General features: G+C 38.4%; 1 protein-coding gene across 1 annotated transcript in view; it reads right to left on the reverse strand.

Moving 5' to 3' along the window:
- Positions 1-24,001, reverse strand: part of DNAH5 (dynein axonemal heavy chain 5) — a 284,476-nt gene that overhangs the window by 76,757 nt on the left and 183,718 nt on the right. Inside the window, exons 48-55 of the mRNA XM_081232392.1 lie at positions 19,282-19,404; positions 18,876-19,089; positions 17,133-17,356; positions 13,963-14,161; positions 11,632-11,804; positions 6,340-6,470; positions 2,656-2,809; positions 1,865-2,132 (exon numbers count right to left, since the gene is read on the reverse strand). Of these exons, the coding sequence (XP_081088518.1) occupies positions 1,865-2,132; positions 2,656-2,809; positions 6,340-6,470; positions 11,632-11,804; positions 13,963-14,161; positions 17,133-17,356; positions 18,876-19,089; positions 19,282-19,404 (1,486 nt within the window). The remainder of the gene's footprint in view (positions 1-1,864; positions 2,133-2,655; positions 2,810-6,339; positions 6,471-11,631; positions 11,805-13,962; positions 14,162-17,132; positions 17,357-18,875; positions 19,090-19,281; positions 19,405-24,001) is intronic.

Below are 24,001 nucleotides of genomic sequence, written 5' to 3' on the forward strand. Positions count from 1 at the left end.
GGCATATTACACAGGAGCCTGTGGATGAGCTTGCCAGGGAAGAGGATCTGGGGCAAAGAAATGAGTCTGCCTTGCCCTCCAATATGCCTGGCTCCATAAATGGCGTATGAAGCTCAATAATTATGTTCTGAATAAACGAAAAAATAGATGCATGCATGAAAGTCAGGACACTTGTTAGGAACTGATGACACAGAAATGAAAGTTTCCCTGCCCTCCATGTAATCTTGGCTTGGGTTGATGCAATGAGATTTAAAAGAATGGGTAAGATTTGTGAGAAATCAACAAAGGAACAACCTTTTATCTTGTAATAGAAGGGACAATTGAAATATAGACTTGCCAGGAAGGGCTCCATTATTTAAATTAAGTCATCCTAAGTATAGTATATTACAGTGTTTGTCACCTGAAATTATTTTTATTATTAATAATAATACCTTACATGATATTCTACAAACCACTTGCATACGAATTATCACAGTTCATAGTAAACTTAAAATAGCTCTTAACTACTGTGGTTTTGTGCTCTGCATTTACATCTTACTTCAAGGAATTTTTAAGTTTTACCCTTAGTTGTATTCATATTTTCACAAGACTTAAAATTTTAAATCATGGGTGTTTTCTCAAATCTTATAAGAGACAACACTGTACATCTGTACTTCAAATATATTAAAATATTTTGTGTTTAAAAGCCACAGATCAGAAAAACCACTATTATCAAGCGTAGTGTGCTGAGAATATATATATACTATATATATGTGTGTATATATATACACACACTGGCTCTAGCTATTGGCTTCTTGCACCTCTGATAATTACTTCAGCTCCACTGTCCCCAGTTCTCCATCTATAAAGGGCAGGAGACGGTTAATCAGTCATTCTCCAACTGGGTACCACATAGCTGGAGAGGCAGATGCAGGAGGAGCAGCTGGCAGCACCGTGAAAGGGGGAGGTTTCAGAATCCTTCCTCTCCTCTGCTTTTCACTGTTTTATCTATTAGGGCTACCTGTCATGTTTGACTGGAAAAGAAGACTCCCCTTAATTATTATTACAACACAATAATCAGACAAAATGTTTGAAAACTACTGCCCTGAATCAGGGTTCTTCTGAAGTTCTGCTACAATAGGACAGAGGTGAGACCTAACTATCTCTATCTTTTAAAACAGCCACAGATAATTTCTCACCAAAAGCTGAAAAAACCATAAACTTAAGGGATGATCTCTAACATCTCCTATACAACTTTTGTGTTCCATTTCATGTATAGAATAAGAGAAGCGTTAATGTTCCATAGGATGGAAGATTAGACCGAAGCAGAAGCAGCAAGGGCTCCAGTCATAAAAGTCCCAGTTTAACATCTTGTTTCAGGCACAGAAGCCATCAGAGGATGGCTGATAACATTTTCCTCTTTGATTTCCAGCACTGCAGCCACAAGAAGGAAACGTCCAAGAGATACTTGGCTTAAACTACTCTGAGGTTGGCCAACCCACTTAAAAAAGAACACAGATGAGATTAAAACCTCAGTGCCCTCCTGTGACTCCTAGAACCTGCCTGGGGACCAACTGAGACAAAGCTTTCAACCACAATGAAAACACTAGAATCACTGTAAATTAACCCAAGGAGGCACAGACTGAAGATCTCATTCACTGATGATCCCGCTCTGGGAAAAAAAATTGCTGCCAAAGGAGAAATAGCACAGTCTTGCAAAAATCCTCAAACCTTGGACAAAGTGACTTTTGGCTCAATCCAGTAGAGAGACAGCAAAGAGCACAGAATATAAATACACACACACACACACACGTACACACACACATACACACACACACACACAGTAAACCAGAAACTCTGATATAAAAATTTCCACCACACTAACCGGCAACGAAGGCATCCTTAGGCCATCGGCTGAACCAGTCAATAGTGCATCCTGAAATAAGGGCTGGAAACTTCAAAGCTCGATTTCGAAATTTCTCCCCCACTGGCGAAAAGCAGAGCACGATGTGAAGGTTCTGTCGGACCCGGCTCATGAAGTAATCATACAGGTTCTCATTCGTAGGAGGGCGCCTGGGGTACTTTATTTTCATGACTGATATGAGATCACTATTAATTTCATCAATTTCTTCACAAGCAAATAGGTTGGAGACCTTCGAGAAAAGTGCAGACATTCAAATTCAATACAGGCATATGAAAACAGATCAAAATATACAGCTCAATATGTATAATCTCTTTCCTTCATTTGTGTCCTTAAACTCACCTTTCATGTATAGAATAAGAGAAGCATTAATGTTCCACAGGATGGAAGATTAGACAGAATTTTAAACCGTGTTTTAAAATACACAAATGATTCTATTACTAACTGGAAAGTCATAGCCCGTTAAGGGGGTAAATGGACATATCAAAAATCCAACCAGCTTTCCTTGCAACCTTCTTCTTCCGTTTTTCCATTTCTCACTTGGAGCTTTCAGTAATGTTTTCAATGCATAGCTCCACATTTTGATTGGGAGTTTTATTCTTCAAAAACCCAACAGAAAAACCCATTCTTCATACCGATCACCTAATCCTAATAATAGCACTTATTCAGTACTTTAACAGAAGGAAATACACAGAGCTCTAACATTGGAGGGAATCTGAAGAGGCAAAATACATCAAGAATAAATGAGCTCCTACCTCACCCGATGATAAAACATTATTCATATATTCCAAAAACGACTCATCTTTAATCTCATTGTCCGTGAAAATAAAAGTGATTCCTTTGCCTTGCTGACCAGCTGTTCTATACAAAATCTTCAGGTCTTCCATCAGATTTGATGTGTTGTAGGACCTAAAGAAATATTGTCATCATGTCATCAGCTAAAATATGTTAATGGGAAGGAAAGACCCTTATAACAATGCTTTATGCCGTTTGGTTAACCAAAAAATGCTGATATTGTGCCATCAGATAGGTATTTTATTGTATGTAAATATTACTTGTTCATTATATTTACTTGCAGAAATTAAAATAATTTTTAAAACTCCACATTTTATAAAACATTATATTTTTACACACAAAAAACATCTAGAGTGAAAAATCAACCTGAAGCTAAAGTATAATTTTTAACCACACCATAATGCCATCAGAATGTATATACATGTTTCATTTTGAAAATATTTGGGGGCTTCCCTGGTGGCGCAGTGGTTGAGAGTCTGCCTGCCGATGCAGGGGACACGGGTTCGTGCCCCGGTCTGGGAAGATCCCACATGCTGTGGAGTGGCTGGGCCCGTGAACCATGACTGCTGAGCCTGCGCACCTGGAGTCTGTGCTCTGCAACGGGAGAGGCCACAACAGTGAGAGGCCCGCATACGGCCAAAAAAAAAAAAAAAAAAAAAAAAAAAAATATTTGTTGGTAAAGGTAAGGGAAATATCAAATTCTAATATTTACTAAGCACCCATCTGCAATTGATATTTTAGAAGATACCTCATAAATTGAACTAATCTAAACTAAAGCATTTCAAGCCTTCATTATATGGGGGGAGGGCGATGTCCCACTGTAAACTGCACCCTCCTCATTCCCAACACAACTATTTTCATTGCCTCTTTAGACGTCACATGAAAGAGTTTTCTGAGCAGTCGGTGCACTGTAGTAGAATCGTTGGAAATATTATTAAATATCCCACTCTAAATCTCTCACATCCAAAGCAATCACTTAGTGGAAGTCAACTTGCAATCATGAAATGTTAGACAATATAGAGTAGCCTATTACTGCCAAAAGTAAAAATTAAAATATTCCAGTCCTGGAGACTCAGACTCACTAAATTATTATTTGAATTTTGTGTCATTAAGTAAACTCAGAGTTCCGAGCACAAGAGCAAATGGCCTTCTGATTTTTAAAAAGCTACCAAATATTTAACTTCTATACTCTGTGCTTTTTTAACATTTAAAACCTAAACCCTAGAACCAGAAATATCACAACCATGCATCAATATTTCAAGAAGACTGCTAGAAAAGTGAGATCTGAGATACCAGAAAAAATTTTCAAAGACACAGTCCCCTGAAAGAGAGAGAGAAAGAATAAAGAGAGAAAGGGAGGGAGGGAGGGAGGAAGGAAGGAAGCGGGGTGGGGAGGGAGGGAGAGGACAAAGGAAAGTAGCTCCCCCCAGCTTCTTGTGATATAGGGAAAACTTTCAGTCCAGTCCCCTGTATCTCAAGGACCCCCCTGCCTCAAATAATATGACCTGAGTCATCTAACAAATGGCTGTGCTTCCCAAAGGAGAGGCCCTTGCTTCCTGAGCCTTGGCCATGTGGCTATGCAAAGGCTAAGGCAGTAGGATCGTCTCTGGAAGGTTATAAGAAGCCAGAGAAGGCCCTGACCCTCCTTTTCATCCGTACTGGAGCACTCCCAACATGACCTGCCGAGGAACCAATTCATCACAAAGAGGATGTTCGTAAAGTATTTTTTCTGAGGCAGTATGGTGTAGTTAAAGTCATGGTAGATCAGAAACCAGCAATCTTGTGGTTAATTTCCAGGTTTATCCGGGACTTCAGGCAAATCATAGCCTTTCCATACCTCAGCTGTGATATGTCCTGCTAACCCACAAAGCCACAAAGTTCTTTTGAGGATCAAATTAGCCTGTGTATGTAAAAGCGCTTTGAAAACTATAAGGTTTTATACAAAATGTTAAGAACAAAAATCTCAGCGTTCAATCCCCTTCCTGTACAGGTTATCTTTTATCTAACATTGCTTCTATCCACAAACTAGAAGAATTATACATAAGGCAACTAACAGTATTTCTCTCTGTTTCAGTACTTGAAAGACACAGTAACATTTTAGATTGATTCCCCAAGCAGAATCCAGTAATTTAGACCAAATAAAAGGTGTAACAACAACAACTTGAGTATCCGGATCTCCAAACCCAATGTTTAATCATTTCCAACCTTTGTCCCAGCAGGTGGCTATGGCCCTCCATCAGTGAGATAGATCAGTAGCGTGTTTCGCCCTACAGCTCCAAGCCAACGCTTATTCAATGCCCGACAGGCAAGACTCTCACACCTAGAAATTAACTTCTAATAATATTTAGCCCAAATAAACTTCCCAAACTGGCCTCTTGCTTCTCGCCTTATCTTGGTTGATCCTGAAGTTCTGTTTAGCCTCTCTACATGTTCCCTTTCCATTTCCTAATTCTCCCCGCACTGCACACACATGTCCAAGGACAACTCTTCTGGGATTCCCTACCCTGACGAGTAGCAGCGCCAACTATCCAGTTTCCCAAGCCAGAACCAGGATGTACCGAGTCCAAAAGCTCCAGCTTCCTAAGGATCTCTTGAATCTTCCCTCTTTTCTCCTCTTTCACTTCCACCACTCGGGACACCATCATCTGTTGCTGAGATCCCTGAGACAGCCTTATAACCCTTCCAGCTTAGTTCCTTCATCCACCTTCTCCACATGCAGATGTGACATGCCTCCCCTAGGAGTGATGCATTAATGGTTTCCCACTGCTCTAGGATGAAGTCCAAATTCCTTATGATACCTTCAAAGACCTCCATTTCTCTTCCTTTCCCACTTCCCACCTTATGCTATATACCAGCCCTATTTAACTGCTTCCAGGCCCTCAAATGTAACTTCACATGTGCTGATCCTTTTGCCTGGAACATTCTTTACTGTTTCTCTTCTCTGAGATAATTCTTACTCATATTCATGTCTCAGCTGAAACATCTCTTTCTCCAGGAAGCCTATTGTGACCATCCCTTAGACAAGATTAGGAGTCCTTCCCTCATGTTTCAACAGACTCTGGTCTGGTCTGCATTTATTTCCTCATCAGAGAGAGCACCTACGTATCACATCTTATTGAGTGAGTTGCTCAACTGTCCACATTGAATTGCTGTAAATTCCATGATGACACAGGCCAGGTTTATCTTGCTTACCGTGTATCTCAGCACCAAGCCAGTGCCTGACACACAGTTGGTGTTCAATGAATATTTTTAAATGTATGAATGAGTAAATCAGCATAAACTTTTCATCTGTTTTTCCAGTTTAATAACATTCTTGAAACCTGAATTAACATTTAGTAGGGACAAATTTCTTCTGAAATGTGTTAAAGGAATATACACAATACTCATGTCAAGCATAACATGAAAACAGAGAGGCATCTGTTCACTGAAATGAGAGGCTAAAGTGTTTCAAAAGTAAATCATCCATGTGAAATTTTCCTGGTCTATGACAGAGGTTGAAAGGGGAAGATGATAAGTCAACATTCAAGAAGAAAAACGATTATGATTCCCTTATGCATAAGACAAATGCATTCTTAACTCCAAGTGGCTTCTGAGAACCATTTATCAAAATCCGTTTCAGGTTAATTAAAGCAAAAGCGTGTTACCTTGTCAGAGTGATCTGGAAGGAAGTGTAGCCAGCAATGAATGAAGCCAACCTGGTCAGGCTCTGCCTTCCCGATCCACCCACCCCGACCAAGAGGGCGTTTCCCCGGGGAGTACGAATGACACGTGAGATCTAGAATATGGAATAGAAAAAGCATGTATCATTTAATGTGCAAATATTCCACTTTTTTCCTATTTATTCAACACAGGCATACCTAGGAGATATTGCAGGTTCAGTTCCATACCACCATAATAAAACAAATATTGCAATAAAGCAAGTTTTTGGTTTCCCAGTACACATAAAGTTATGTTTACACTATCAATTTTGCAATAGCATTATGTCTAAAAAAACAATGTACATACCTTAATTGAAAAATACTTTCTTGCTAAAAAATGCTAACCATCATCTGAGCCTTCAGTGAGTGATAATCTTTTTGCTGATAGAGGGTTTGAAGTATTGTGAGAATTACCAAAACATGACACAGCGAAACGAAGTGAGCAAATGTTGGAAAAATGGCACCAATAGACTTGCTTGACACAGGATAGCCACAAACCTTCAATTTGTAAAAAATTGCATATTTGCTAAGTGCATTAAATCAAAGGGCAAGAAAATATGGTATGCCTGTACAAGCATTTTGGAACCTGTACATGTCTTAGGATCAGAATAGAAAGATATACTGGTTGGACTAATGAAGGCATTCTGAAATATAACAATGTTTAAGAAGTATTGGACAGGGTGGGGAGCGGGGTGTGTGCCTTTAGGGAACTAGGATAGGAGGAGACCAGTAGAGAAGAGTCATCAGACAGCCCAGACTGTGGCTTGCTCTGGGTTTTCAAGGAGAGAAATAAAGGGGACCTTGAGGTTTCCTTTTAGTCTGCCAATCTAATTCAGTAGGATAGGAAAAAGAACAGAAATTTCAAAACAATGTGTATCCTTGGAATACAGAACACAAGGTTAATTAGAGTATCCGCCGCATTTGAAAACTAACATAGTTTAAAAAGAAGGCAAGAAAATTTCCAAAATATGGCATAGATGATGGAATTTAAAAAGAAGAAAATAAGCATAAACACTTTCCTTATTATTTGGCAAAGATAGTGATACCTAAGGTACCTACTAAGTGACTATGGGTAGACCAGAAGTCCACTCTATGCCAGTCAGTAGCCCCAGACCATTCCAAGTCATATTTGTGGTAAAAGTCCATGATTCTTTGGCTTTATTTGTATTTGATAAACTACTTTCATCATCAGGTCTCCAACCCCACCTAAAGGGGATTCACTGTAGAATTCTCTTGGATGCATTTTTCACCTTATGCGATGACTGTCTTTCTCTCCTAACTGCAGTTTGAGCCTGCAGTTTTGCTGTAATGCCAGCTTTTCTTTAAACTAATGATAGAAAGCTATCTGGGGGCTGAGAAGGGATCACTTCTCTGTTGCTGGCAGAAGCCTTCTGGCACAACCTAGGCTCTGCATTCTGACAAGGTTTTGTTAAACATCCTTTTTCAGGATTCCCTCCACTGGCAGGAGCTATACCCTATTCCTATTGGGACTACCATTGCTTTTGGATTATATCCCCCAATTTAGTGTGAGCCCTTGGAAATGGAGACCATTTTTTTGTTGTGGACCTAAGAACCTGGTCCACCAATCCTGGTAAGATTGGTAAGTGATATGCTCTGCTCTTCCAGCCTCCTACTCATCCTCTCCATGTGATGCTCTCCTAAGCTGCTATAGGCAGGGGAGGAGTGGTACTGGCAAGAAGTCTTAGGATTTTGCCAGTGTCTATTCATATTCTTTCCCTGGTGTTACTTCAAGAGGCATAGATAGATAAGACAGGTAAGAAGCTACTGCAGGCCATCCTAGAATCGTCTGTGTTGTTTCTTGGTTAACTTTTTCAAAATATATAACTTTTTTCATAAACCATTTCCTTTAGTTGATGCTGGTGAATATATTAGGGTTTTAAATAATTGTTGTTAATCAAGTATAAGGAACTTTCATCCCAACACCTTTTCCTGCAACTGGGCTTAGGTTTTAAACTAAAGTTTTCCATTCCCAGTTTCTAGCACATGAGAAACGCTTAAAACATATTTGACAAATCATCATACATAAACAAATAGAAGTCTTTAAAAGCAGACTCAAAAAACTCATAATCTAGTTAAAAACAGAAACTATAAGGGAAAACACAGTCAAGTGAGAACTTCAAATGGGACTATCTTGTCCTATTATCTATAGATTGTAACATACAGATACTCATTTTTTAATTTCTTTAGCAAATATTTTAAAACTTAATAATGCCCATCCTGCCTTACAGGTGCTCACATCCTGAGAGACCTATTAATAGAAACATGCAATAATGCCCCATGGTGAATGCTGGGGTGGATAGGAATGATGGCAACTGGAGGAAAGAATGCAAAGGAAACAACACTGCTTGTGAAGGTGAGTCTTAGGTGTGGAGCTGGAATTTGATCTAGATCTTGAACGATAACTAGAAGTTTATGATGCAAAGAAAATGGCAGACTGGGCAGGAAGTGGGCTAAATTTTAAGAAGAGGGAATGCGATGCACAAAGTCTCAGAATCAGCAAAAGGCCTGAGGTGTCCTCATAGGGATGGGAACTTCAGTACCAGGTATGGAAATATTGGGAAATAAGGTGCAAAGTGTTGTTTAGGGCCATATTGGGGACTTGGTTAAATTCTAAACCTATTTATCAAGCATCACAATTGTGCCTGTCTCAGCAATACTCCATCCTGTGAATATGAAGGGGAATAAAGTGGGTGCCTGCCCTCACAGAGCTTACAGTCTGGCACAGAAGACAAATACAAACAGATAAATTCTATACAACACAACACCTGCTGGGAATGCAGCATTGATGAGATGCTCTGGAATCAGGATGTGTTTAAGCACAAGCAGTTGATTTTTCTGGATTACACCCTAAGCAGAGCACCACCCACAAGGGGCAGAGTGGTAGGAAAGGACTAGATCATGAAAACAATACACACCATGATTTGAACTTTAACCAAAGAGGCAAAAGAGATATCGCAGAGATATTCTTGGTTTTAAAGAAAATTGTTATTTTGATTAAGAAAGGAACTAAGAAACACACTTGGTTTCAGATCACATCCTGTTTTGCCGCAGTTTTCATCTTCAATCCTGTCTCTTGGCTTCTATCATGTCTTATAAGTAGGTCACACATTTCAAAGCTCACACCCACATGACAGAGCTTGGATGTAACTGTACACAGAAAGCAAGAGTATAGAAGAGAGGGTTGGCCTAGAAAAGAGTGAGGAATATAGCATTTTAGCTCAGAAACTCCAATCACGGATTCTTTGGCCAATCCCAGAGCAGGCACACTAGAAGCTGAGAGTGAGGGAAAACACAGTCAACGACCTGTACTGAGGCACACATGCCTTGAATGTCATACCCAAAGTGAAGAAATGCATCATCTGTGCTGCAAAACCCAGAAAAAAAAGACATTTCTAACGAACATCCTCAAGCACAAGACTAACATAAATAACCTCATTTCAATTTAAGCTGTTATGGAATCCCAAGCCAATCAGATTTTGTCTCCATAGACACCTAGTCATGAAGTTGCCTTTGATATTATTTATTTAGAAAATGTTATTCTTTTTGTCTTCTTCCTTTTAATCATTAAATAGTATAGTATCTCCACTCTTCCTTTTGACTTTTAATCAACTATAAATTAGGAGCTAATTTCAAAATGTTATTTATATTTGGCTTTGGAAGAACATTTGCGCTCATAATTCAGTAGATATCTCAGATTCTGAGAATTCAGTTTCCAAGCTAAGTTTCCTCATGCTGGGGACATCCAACCCTAGAACACACTCTGTTTTCCTCCTTCTCCCTGACTTAGTCCGGCCTCCTCAATTTTCAGAGGGAGAGTTGACTAAGTAACCTCTAAAACCCTCTCCAGTTCTAAGATTTTGTAATTATTAGAGGTGACAACGTGTGATTATGAGGTTGTTCCTCATGGTTAAACCTAAGGAATGGGAGACAGCCTCAAAATGTCTTCTTTCTAATTAAAAGGATGTAGTCTGAAAAAATAATTGACATCAATAAAGTGAGAATATCAACAACGAATTTTAAATGGCATTATCGGGCTTCCCTGGTGGCGCAGTGGTTGAGAATCTGCCTGCCAATGCAGGGGACACGGGTTCGAGCCCTGGTCTGGGAAGATCCCACATGCCGTGGAGTAACTGGGCCCGTGAGCCACAATTACTGAGCCTGCGCGTCTGGAGCCTGTGCTCCGCAACAAGAGAGGCCGCGATGGTGAGAGGCCCGCGCACCGCGATGAAGAGTGGACCCCGCTTGCCACAACTAGAGAAAGCCCTCACACAGAAACGAAGACCCAACACAGCCATAAATAAATAAAATTTTAAAAAAATGGCATTATCTCCCACCATCAATAAATTAGGTCATGTAAGTTTTCAAGTAAATAATATATTCTACTTCTAACCTTTGAGGGTCAATCATTACAGTGATTGGAAATTGTAATGACTCATATGACAAAATAGAAAGGCAACTGTACTTTCCTGGTGGATTTCATTGTAACAGAATTTTCATCCCAGCTCAAAATCAACTGTTTATGCACTATTTTTAATTATTATTTCTAATTGTGGTAAAATACACACAACATAAAGTTTACCATCTTAACCATTTTTAAGAGTATAGTCCAGTGGCATTAAGTACATCCATATTGCTGTGCAGCCATCACCACCATCCATCTCCAGGACTCTTCATCTTGCAAAAATAAAACTGTACCATTAAACGCTCCTCATTCACCTCCCCTCAGCCCCCAGCAACCCCAATTCTTTCTGTCTCTATGAATTGACTAATCTAGGGACCTCATATAAGTGGAATCATACAGTATTTGTGGTTTTGTGACTTGTTTATTTCACTTAGCATAATGTCCTCAAAACTAATGCATTATTTTTTATAGTTATCCTTTGCATTATGCAAAATATAAGCAGACTTTGTGCCTGTGCTTTGAACTCAGATGTCAACCACATTCATTCTATGTAGTGAAAACACTGAGCTGGAAGCAGTATAGCAACAGTGAATAAAATTATCATATCACACATTTGAAGTACACCTGCTCTGATTTTAAACCTATAGGTGTGACTTGTTGCATTCAGTTCAGAAATTAAATTGGAATATAGCATTGGGTTTATTTTTAAACTGAATTTTCTCCTAGAAGAAGAAAATGAAAGAGGAGGGAAACAATTCTGGTGTAAAGGCAAGTGTCTGTCATTTTGGGGGGTGCTACCGGGCGTGGCAACTGACCTTGACTAAGTGGACCATCGCATCTGCAAAGAACACCAAATCCATGCCAGCGCCACGGATGCTCTCGTTATAGAGCTGCAGGAACATATTCAAACGATCCTTCAGCTGGTCAAAAGATTCAACTGGCTCATAAATTTTGGGCATCTCAGTATCAGCTTCCTCAGATGTTTCACCTGGCGTTGGGGAAGAAAAATCAATTAAGTTTCTTCAAATCACTGGACTTTACCACTTCCTTCAACCTAAATTAATACACTCATAGCTCTACAATTTAGCACTGAATAATACTGATTTTTATCCAAATGTCAGAGTATGTATTTTTAGAAAAGAAAAGAAAGCAAACAGTAGTAAAAGCATTAGAATGTTTGTGATCATATGTAGTCTTAATTCTTAAATGTATAGAAAAGGTCAATTTCAAATAATGTCATATACATTGAATTTAATTTGAATCCATAATAGACCATTGGCATTTCAAGGATCTTCCCAGAGATATTCGCTAATGAAGATTGAAAAAGTAGGGATTTAATGTCAAAATCAGCAAGAGAAATCAAAAATTAAATTATTTTTTAATAAGAATAAAAAGAAAAAGGTCACTGCATTTGCTTAGGAAAATTTTATGAGTCAGAAATTTTAAGTTAGTGGTGAGAAAAGAAGTGAATTTGGGGGAATGGAGGTGAAGGGTAGAGAGAAAATGGAAAAAATGACTTCCTAAATAAATAAACATTGAGTTATCTCACTGGGAAAAGTATTAAAATCACTAAACTTTTTTAAAAATTAGAAACACATAACATACCAGTTTAATACTTTTCCAACTTTGACTATAAAGCATAATGCCAAAGAAAAAGCTAAACTGGGCATATGTAAATTCATTATCAGTTAACATTAGTTGAATATACTGATACAGTAACAACCTAGAAATTCACTGGGTACTAGAAGAGTGAGTGGATCTTCCAAATCTAGTAGTACATAATTACTTTCAATTGACCCTGTCCTAATATAAAGTATTTTAACCTTTTTATGACAAAGCAAGGAAATTGATTTAACATAATTATTAGGATTGGTCCATTTGCAAAGCTCCCACTAATTGAATTTCAATAGTCACTTCCTTATTTCATAAATGTTCATTTCAAGCTTTGACAAACAAAGTGCTTTGAAGCCACGAAAGGTTCTGTGCTTCCCTCTAGACTCATTCACTCTGCCCCCAACCAAACTCCCCTCCTCCAGCCCCTGCCCCGCAATGCTGCAGTTGCGCTTTGCTCCTTGAAAACCGTAATCTAATTACTTATCCTTCTGAATTAGAAGAAATAAAATACATAAATTCTAATTACCTTGTAAATGCTCTTACCTTTACATGATTTTTGGATGTGTGTGACCTGATTGAAAATAAACTGTATCAGCTTCTTTGTGTGGAAGGATCAGTCCAACTGCATAGCCAGCAATAAACCTCCTTTTGCAATTGTCACTCAGAAACTTAACAGATCACATACATCCTTATCTAATCTAGTAAGGGGCAGCCTGGTCATTTTCAATCATTTAGAAGATATAAATAGCATGTGTTTAAACATGCATTTTTGAATATGAAAATTAACTTAAAATTCCTCCTCAGTATTAGAAGAGGTTTCTAAATGAAAGAAAAATATTCTACTTAAGCTCAGTTATTTCTGAAGGAAAAAAGTAATTTGAGCCCTACCTCTTTTCATAAGAAAAGTAATATATCTCAATTTTTTATGGAACCATAACCACAAAGTCTTCCCTCAACATCACCCACCTCTTTCTAATTATATTCAACAGCCCTCTCAGAGGATGTGAGGGTTTTATTTTTATTTTCAGCACCTGGAATACTCGAGTAATAATTATCATAGTTTTGCTATGTTTCATCTGGCAGTGAGTACAAGCCACGGACTGCCCAAGGCAACCACAGATAACATTTCACTTATTCCCCACAGTGCCCCATGACTCATATATTAATATTTCCAATTTTATAAATGAGGAGAATGAGGTTCGAGAAAGTTCAGAGACTTGCCCAGGTAATGTGTGGGAGATCCCTTCCTTAAATCTACCTCTGTGTGACAGCTGTAAGCCTTTAGCACTGTCTTCTGCCATAGTATGCCTCCCAAATCTACCTTAATATCCAAGACTGATATGCATTAAAATGATTAATCTTTGAACTCCATGAGTATGCATTTATCTACTCATTCTGTATTTATTGAGCACCTAATATGTCCCAGGCTTGTCTCAGTAAAGTTTACTAAACAGAAATTCAACATCCCTGACCTGAACTTCTGTCTTCAGATATCCCTTTGGGGAATTTCAAATTCTGCTTCAATAGTTTACCTGTAGCTTCAGGTGCATCCCTCAAGAAATCCACAAAATAAGTGTCAATTCCGCAATTCACCAAGAGTTTCTTCTCTTCACCAAACTCCTCCTCCACCAAGTTTACTAAAGTCATATCAAACCAGGTCACATCATCAGACACTGTGAAACGATCGGCTATAACACGTTTACACTCATGCTTCCACAGCCTTAACAGTTCCTGTCAAAAGCATCATTAAAATGTGTTATTAATTCCCATTAAGCCAGAGTTGGGAATTCAAGTGGACAATATCACAGAGCAGCATCCTTCCTGATTTAAGATGCTACATTTTAAAAAGTTAAGATTAACACTACGGGTTTCCTTTTAACATGAACAACAGGTTTGGGAGCACATTAGAAAGAAAATCCTAGACTAATGGTTTCCATTTGGTGTGTTATCACCAAAAAGGGACACTTTGGGGTTGTTAAAATGATGTGGGAGACGTTACTGCCATTTGTACAGGGGATACAAGGATATAAAACATGTTTTGCACAGTCTTAGTATACAACAAATTGTTTATGAATATAACTGTCCTATTAAAAAATAAATAAGTTAAAATATACTTAACTTCATTTCAAATTGGTCTCATTCAAATATAGTAAATAGAGAGTAGTGTATATTCATTTTCAGCCTTTAAATTAAAACAAAAACATTCCTAGACAAAATACTAAATCACTCTGAACAACCAACAAACTAATGCTCTACGAAAAGTCTTATGTTTGTGATCAATTAGTCTGTTTGGACAAAACACCTACATTCATGTGGCCAGAGCATAATATAAAAAGTTGCATAAAAACAACTCTTACGTATGCAACTGAGATAATTACAAAGATATATTTACTTAACACAGTGTGAAGGAAATTTATGGCAAGAATCTGGATTATCTACATAAAGCAATCACCTAGTCCAGATAATCCAGGACCCAAAATTAACTGGAAGTTGAGAGAATTAATTGCTCAATATACCTGTTCCTATAGCAAGCATAACAAATGTTTGTGTAAGCTAATTATTTAATACAAAACACTGGTGGAAATTTCTTACCTTGGTAACGTTTTGCAAGTTAGAAGGCCTTTAAACCATTATATTACTAATGATCAAATGTTCTTTGGTTGCCAGAAAATAAAATTTTAGTGAAATATATTTAATGATTCACTTATGACAAAAGTTCATGACAAACCAATTGCTGGACCTGTTTATGCTGATTTAAAAAAGCACCAAAAAATGGCTACTCAAAAAGTAATTTTGGAAGACTGCATTCCACAACACTATTAATTTGTCAATAACTCTGAGGGAAAAAAATCAAGTTAACATGTTCACTGCTGTTAAGATGACTCCTGGGCTTCCCAGGTGGCGCAGTGGTTGAGAGTCCGCCTGCAGATGCAGGGGACACGGGTTCGTGTCCCGGTCCAGGAGGATCCCACATGCCGCGGAGCGGCTGGGCCCATGAGCCATGGCCGCTGAGCTTGTGCGTCCGGAGCCTGCGCTCTGCAACAGGGGAGGCCACAATGGTGAGAGGCCCGCGTAACGCAAAGAAAAAAAAAAATGACTCCCAATTCTCTGTAACAAGGACAGTGAGTTTTCCCCAAAATGTCCTCTTGCAGTCAGTCAGTGTGGTTACCTACTTTGTGAGCATCTGAGGCAAAGCTGAGTTTTTTTTAATAGTCCACATTTGATGTGCCTAGTGACAGTTTGATTGATATCTCAACTTTTTCGATGCGTTTAAGTGGAGAAGTCCCCTAAAACCTATTTGCCTAACTACAACCTTGGCTCCTTTTTTTTTTTTTTTTTTTTTTTTTTTTTTTTTTTTTTTTTTTTTGTGGTACGCGGGCCTCTCACTGTTGTGGCCTCTCCCGTTGCGGAGCACAGGCTTCGGTCGCGCAGGCTCAGTGGGCATGGCTCACGGGCCCAGCCGCTCCGCGGCATGTGGGATCCTCCCGGACCGGGGCACGAACCCGTGTCCCCTGCATCGGCAGGCGGACACTCAACCACTGCGCCACCAGGGAAGCCCATTGGCTCCTTTTAAAGGATGGAAAAACAGGCTGATGTTGCCTTAGCCTTATGCTTTGGCAAAAAAAAGGCATACTGCATTTTTACATACTACATACTTTACAATTTTACATATTACATACATACTGCATTTTACATACTAGAATTCCCTTTTAGTTCGAAGAGAATTCTTATAATGCTAGGAACTCTTTTATTCGAGTGTACGTACAAATGCTCCTTTTTCTGTCAAATGAACTTTCTACTCTTCTGTCTCTTTTCAGTTTTACCAATATATGTATTTCTTTTAGTACATCAAGTTATATGGAAAAGAAAGATCATGGATGATTAACAACAAAATGGTTTCATTCTTCAATTTTGAAAGTGTATTTATAAAGATAATTACTTTTTAAAGTTAAAATGTCAGGTTTATAATATGAAGTTTGTCATATGAATAATAGGAAGACATATAATAAGATCAACAGGGATTCTTTCCATTATTTAGTATAAGAAAATAATGATGAAAAAACAAAATCAATTTTTCCTTTTATTCTATTCATTAGAAAATAATTGTATATAATATTTCCTTAAACATAAACCAAATTTATTTGGAATTTTTAAATTTTATTTATTTATTTTTTATTTTTGGCTGCATTGGATCTTCGTTGCTGTGCACGGGCTTTATCTAGTTGGTGGCGAGTGGGGGCTACTCTTTGCTGTGGTGCACAGGTTTCTCATTGTGGTGGCTTCTCTTGTTGTGGAGCACGGGCTCTAGGCGCACGGGGTTCAGTAGTGCAGCACAGAGGCTCAGTAGTTGTGTCTCACGGGCTCTAGAGCTCAGGCTCAGTAGTTGTGGCGCACAGGCTTAGTTGCTCCGCTGCATGTGGGATCTTCCCAGACCAGGGCTCGAACCCGTGTTACCTGCATTAGCAGGTGGATTCTTAACCACTGTGCCACCAGGGAAGTCCTAATTGAAATGTTTAAAGAAAAATATTTTGGCATACTTTTCCCTTATTTATGTTGGTGAAAAGCAGCAAAGAAAAAAATATCCATGCTAAAACATCCCAAAATATTTTCATAATGCCACTAAAAATTGCATTACTAAGAATATTTAGAGTTTATAATAAATAACAAAGTTACTTGTTTTACTCTCTTATGTATCACTTACATCTGGTTCCTTGATAACCTCTGAAGTAGTGTTCAACATTCCCTGCCAGATCCTAGAAAGATCTCGAAGGTTAAAAATATAGTGGAATTTTGCAGGGGTAGGGAGCATTTTAATCTTAGTCATCTGCCATAGTCGGCGTGTCAGGGGAACCAGTTTCATCACTGAATCTCTCACTTCTTCTGAGAAGCCCCTTTGGATACAGTAGTATCCTATCCCAATCACACCTGAAAGGGGAAAAAAGTCATAACATTTTGACTGACAGTTCAAATCACCTAAGCGAAAATGAAAAACATTATAATGCAGAGTACAAAAATAATTAAACATTTTAATAGTTAGCCACATATTAAAGAAATTTCTATTAATTAATGTTCTTTGGGGTTTTTTTAAACCTACAAAGTAGGTATAGTTACAAGCAAGTTAGCATTCAAATACTGAAAAGTTGCCTAAGAAATACTGTTGAAAACTCTAGCTGAACTGATTCAGTATTATTAAATGGGTAACAATGATGAATATATAAAGTTGCCTTAGAAAAAGATAAGAAAAAGGGAGGTTTCATGAATCTGCTAAGATTTCTCCATTCTTTTGTTGCCTTTCCATGCATTATAAAATATTTTAATTTACTTTACAGGTAAAATTTTCCAGGCAAAAAAGAATAATTAAAAGCAATAATAGTCATTCCTTCTAGTCCATTTTACTTCTCCCAAGTTTAGATAATTCCCATGTCATTTGGTTTCCAAACCCACCGCTGTGATTGAAGGCAGATACTGCCATACTCCACTACCCTAGGGCACTAAGAAGACATTCTAGTCTGCCAGAAATTAATTAGGGTAACCCTAGTTAGTTTTTTCCCAGTTGCAATTTCAGAAACGGTAAATTAGTACCTAACACGAATGCATGCATAACTTTACACTTTTTCTGAAAAGAGTGATTCCATAATCAGTTTCTAAACTCATTTTCATTTCTCAGTTAAATAATTATGGTTATCAATTGTGCTAGTGTTTCTTGGGTGGATTTATTTCTGAAACACTGCATATGTAATCAATCAGTAATTTATTACAACCCTATAAATTACTCTGAGGATCAGACTCTGGCTAATCTCCACTCTGTGCAATATTATTTCTTTGGCCAAAATCATTTTATGGGTTGGTTAGGTATCAGCTACATAAACTTTTGGTATGGCATTATATCAATGCAGACCTCAAATATGTGTACCCATGAGGAAAGCATCTCATCGTGTCTAAGACTATTTAATGTTTAACCTCCTGGCTTAAGAAGCTAGCGACAGTTTCTTAAAGAAATACATAGGCAGGGCTTCCCTGGTGGCGCAGTGGTTGAGAGTCCACCTGCCGATGCAGGGGACATGGGTTCATGCCCTGGTCCTGGAAGATCCCACATGCCACGGAGCGGCTAGGCCCGTGAGCCATGGCCGCTGAGCCTGCGCATCCAGAGCCTGTGCTCCGCAACAGGAGAGGCCACGATAGTGAGAGGCCCGCGTTCCGCGAAAAAAAAAAGAAAAGAAAAAAAGAAATACATAGGCAGAAAAAATCTACTTAGCACTCAACCCAGTACATACATAATAAAGTAAATCTTTATATAAACAAAATACACTGCTTGAGAGTGATGAAGCCCGTGGACTAAGGAACCACCCAATGCTCTTTCTGTGTTGACCTCTAGGTGGATATATTCTCACTGGAACCCAAGCAGGGATTCTTCCCTCCCATGCCCCACTGACATTCACTTTACCAAAGATCTTGTCCACAGAAGCATCAGAGGGCAACGTGCAGTTAAATATAGAGAACTGCCTCTTGAGCCTTTGGGGTATATCATTGCGTCCACCCCCAGGATGGATCATAGCTGCTAAAAACTGTACGTCCACAATGCTGGTAAACTCCCCAGGCTTCTCTAGGTTATAAAATCCATTCTGTTCCATCAGCTGTCGTACTATCTCATTAGTAACCTAAGAAAGACAACTTTCAGAATTAAAATGTCATTCCTTTATATCCCAGGACCTAACTCTTTGAGTGTTTCCAAATAATGGACCTTATTGGAATTTAGGAATTGCAAGTTGAAAAAGTAAAAAATATTTACTCATCAAAAAATAAATCAAGGAGGAATTAGGCAAATAAAGTGCACAATAGGATCAATATACCTGGTCTCCCCACTCATTGATTATTGGCATATTCACATCATCAATAAAAACAGTCATCTTCTTTCCTGCTGGAGGGCCATATGTTGTGCCCATGCGTTTATCCACATAGTTCTCTATTGTCCTCTGTTAAACAGAAAAGTCAACAGAAACATCTGTGAAAATATCCCCTGACATGGTTAATTATTTTAAAAATCCAGGAAACTTTGAAATGACAGAAATTACTCAGAAAACCCCCAAAATGTCCCTTAATTCTGGAAAGCAGGGCATGAGGTACCTAACTTTTCTTGCATAACGTTTATAACCTTTGAAAATCTGGTTTAATTTAGGAGTAAAGAAAATTCTGATCAATGTAAATCTTGAATGGGATGAGACTCTTCTGTTTATTTCTACAGATTTAGTTTTGTCTTATTGTGCCTATGTTGGTGATAATATAATATAATGCTAACCCCCATTATTCAAAGGTTCAGTCCTCCTCAAAGTTTCCTTATAATCATAGACAAAGCTAAACAGGGCTACTGTCCAAGAGGCTTCTCAGGTCTTGCTCTGAGCTCCACGGGCTGCCATAATCTGAAGACTGTTCTCTCTTTGTTGAGAAATCTGCCAACTGGCTTCTGTAGCCTGACACAATCTGCTTTGGGCAGATGCAATCATACTGAATCACTTCTCTTCCCCTTCACAAAGTGGAGGACAATGCCCCCTCCTTTCTATCCAATACATTCTGAGCTTAGGTGGTACAGGAGGAAACTGCACTGTGCTCTATAAAAAAAATGTCCTAGCAATGTGGAGAGGAATACTAAAACTGACAGAAGGGGTGTTGGAAGGAGTAAGGGGGACATGAGGGAAGAACCACAGACTATTGACTACAGTATTAACATTTCCATGGTCATAGAGTGTAGTTTGGAAACCAATCAGTTATTCAGAATGTATGTACTGAGTAAGCAGAGCCAGCACTGCAAAGAAAACAGAAAGGGCTCACACTTCTCATGCTCCGGAAACTCAATCTTAAAGACCTCATTTTATTCCCACTGATTCATGATTTAAGTCATGTTAAAGATAATGTATAAATATAAGAGAAAGTGGAAGTGTATTGAGATAAAATGCATTCTCATCCTATCCAAAAAAGAGTTTCCTTATTTCATGAAGAGCAAACCAGTTAAAATGACATTAATAACCCTTCAAGATACAACCATGAAATAAGGTCAAGATATAAACAAAAATCTATATATCTGTCCTTGAAAATTTCCCCAGTTTGGTAATTTCAAATTGTAATTTTCTGTCATCATTTTAATGAACAATAGCAAAAGATGTGAACATTTTTCACCATTTTAAAATAGAAAGATATATAAACATATCATACAAATTTCCCATGACAACAGTACAATGGCAAGAAGAATTTCATATTCCCCTGACATAAAAAAAAACTGTTTAAAGTAATGTACTAGGCTAAATTTAGCTCTCCTCAATGAATTTAAATGGATAAAGCAATTAATAATCTCTTGACAACTCCCTATGGCAAACTAGAGCCTTCCAGATATTTCCTTGTCCGTTAATGAGAACTCATAGGCACATGAAGATTTTATGTCTTGGGGGGCCTTCTAAGAGCTAAAAGCCATAGGTGGAACAGGTGAAATAATATGGAGTAATAGCCACATACCTGCACTTTCTTCCCCTTCATTATGACCCTAATTTCTTTGAAATAGCAGGAAATTACTAGAAGGAATTCATTTTAATATATAAAATTATTACTTTTATATATATATATAAAATTAAAATGCTAAGTTGATAAAAACAAAAACAAAGGAGGGAGAAAAATTAAATAGCTTGTGAACTATCAGAAGCTGAGACTTCTTCCTGTGTTTATAACTGCTGGCCATTAAATAGTTACCGAATGAACTGGGGAGTTTGATAAGATCTCCCGAAAGCCTGAAACACAATAACTTCATGTTCTACTCCATCATAGATCTATGTGTTTGGGAATATTTAGGAAAACCGTATACTTGGACTAGCGTCTGGACTTCCCCACTTAGATGATCCATGGCATCACAAAATCAACATATCCAAGCACAGACGTCTCTGCCTCATCACAAAATCTGCACCCACTCCTAGGTGCTCATCTCAGGGATTACCACCAACTACCTAAATCTCAACCAAACATTTCCACATCCAACATCGATAAGTTCTATTGCAATTTAAATACTGCTTTTTAATGTATCTCATCCTCTCTGAAAAATGATATGCCCTTGATCAGTCATTTGTCTTTCTCATATGGATTAATGTCACAACCTTTTAAATTGCCCTCCCTGCCTCCAGTCAGGCCTGGAAACTTCTTTATAAGTCATATACAATGTCTATATTGTGTGATTTACAATTCTGTCTAGACTCTTCTGTCTCCTCAAAGAAATCAGTTTAAAGAATAATTTATCATCTTTGTAGTATTCTGCCACCCACCTTCTCCCTGGTCTCCTTGATCTACTGTCCCACCTCATCCATCTTTTTGGTGATATAAACCATAGTCCAGTTAATAAAACCAAATAGGTATATTCATTGATTTGATTATTGTCTGTCTCTCCCACTAGAATGCAAGGGAGTTAGGCACCTTGTTTATCTTGTTCATCCTTGCCTCCTCAGTGTCTAGAAAGGTGTCTGGTACAATATATTTATCAGTAAATATTTGATACATAGATCAATAAAGACAAGAAACTTGGGAGTCGTCTTAACCTTTTTTTCTCTCTCTCCTATCCCTCTCCTCCAACAATATCCACTCAACCAAAAACGAGTCCTGTCTGTCCTGCTTCTCAACCACAATTTGAACGCATCCTTGTGCTCTTTCCACTCCCACTTTTACTATCTTGGTCCAAGTCAACCTCTCTCTGGAGGAATTACTGTACCCATCTCCTCTCAAGTCTCTCTGAGTACAGCCCTCTCTCCTCCATCTGAAGCCAGAATGAACTTGCTGAGTGGGGATGTAATCCTGCGCAGTATTCCAGTGGTTCCTCATTAGTGACTTACAAGGAACACCATGATGCTCCCTGTTCACCTTCCAGTCTCAATTCTAAACATTCCTTTTTGGTTCCTCTTGGTTCTGGCCCATCACGGTCTTCATTCCTTCATAGTCAGTTAACAGTAAAACAATAAAATGATGCTCCTCTCAGACTGATTTACAGTGTTCCTTAAGAGATCCTTATTTACATATTCCTAACGTAGCCATTTCTGAGCCAGAAATCTCTCAGCATTAGTATTACCCCAACACAATTTGTGAAATATTGACTTAGATGAATGATCTTCCATAAAAGTCACTTCTCTCAACCCAGCTTATTGGTAAAGAGTTGAAATCTCTAGCAAGGGCCTGGACTAAGGTCAGCTTATGCTGTTCTCTGAGAATAGACAATAACTTGACTCTGAAATAGGAGAATGGTAGTCAGCATGACATCATCTGAAGCAATCTATGGCACCTAAACAACTTTCTGACCTCATTGTCTGTCTAGCTCACACATACATGGGATACTAGAGTGAACCCCAGTTGTGACAGTGACATTTTAGACACAAAAAACAGATGGTTAGTCATCCAGATAGACTTAGGAATGGGGTTGAGGAAAGCCATTCTATGCTACTCTTCTTCATTCCAAATGAAAAGCTCTAAAACTAGGGCAATTCAATTTTCTGAATTAGTCTCTTAATAGACAATTCAGCCTTTGTAATCCCTAAAATATTAACATTATATAAATATTAAATTCCCCCAAGTAATGGTCAACTCTTTCATTACATTTAGTCCTGTAATTCCCTAACAAAATGAATCCCCTCCTCCTCTGGGCTCCAGGGTACTTAGATTACTCCATAAGTAGCACTTATCACATCAGCTATACTTGATTGTGCACATGTCTGTTTCCCAGCCAGGGGGAGGAACAGGTACAGTTGAGGAGGTTGTGCACTGCCCAGTTCTTGGGTTCACTATTCACATTATTGTCTCTGTGAATGGGACGTAACACAAAATCTGCGTAAACTGCAATGGCCTTATGCAATAGCTCTAACTGGGTTTAAAGTTAGAAAAAAAGGGCTTAAACTGCTACTTCCCCCACTTATTAGCTTTATGACTTATAAGTCATTTTAAACCACATAAGTCACTGAACCACAGCTCAAAATTGGGAATTTATATAGAGATACATAAATCATGTATATGTATGTGTGTGTATACACACAACAGGATATTATCCATAAATGATATAATACATGTGAAGGCACTTAGTGAATTTAATGCATCATAAAAATGAAAGATATTTTTTATTACTATAGGTATCTCTATATATCAGCACTTAAATCATTTTCATACATATTACATCCAATCAAATTGAAATATAAAATATACTTAAGTTTAGGCTTCCATGTATCTGCTATTTAGCTAAAAGATAAAAATAGAGAGCTTATGCTTTTTATTAAGAAATCTACTGTCTTGGGGCTTCCCTGGTGGCGCAGTGGTTGAGAGTCCGCCTGCCAATGCAGGGGACATGGGTTCGTGCCCCGGTCCGGGAAGATCCCACATGCTGCAGAGTGGCTGCACCCATGAGCCATGGCCACTGAGCCTGTGCATCCGGAGCCTGTGCTCCACAACAGGAGAGGCCACAACAGTGAGAGGTCCGCATGCCACAAAAAAAAAAAGAAATCTACTGTCTAAAGAATACCTTTCCATTTTATTGTAACTCATCAAAACCAAATGAAAACAGGC

The sequence above is a fragment of the Mesoplodon bidens genome, assembly GCF_964165515.1.
Source record: "Mesoplodon bidens genome assembly, chromosome: 4".
Lineage (NCBI taxonomy): Eukaryota > Metazoa > Chordata > Mammalia > Artiodactyla > Ziphiidae > Mesoplodon > Mesoplodon bidens.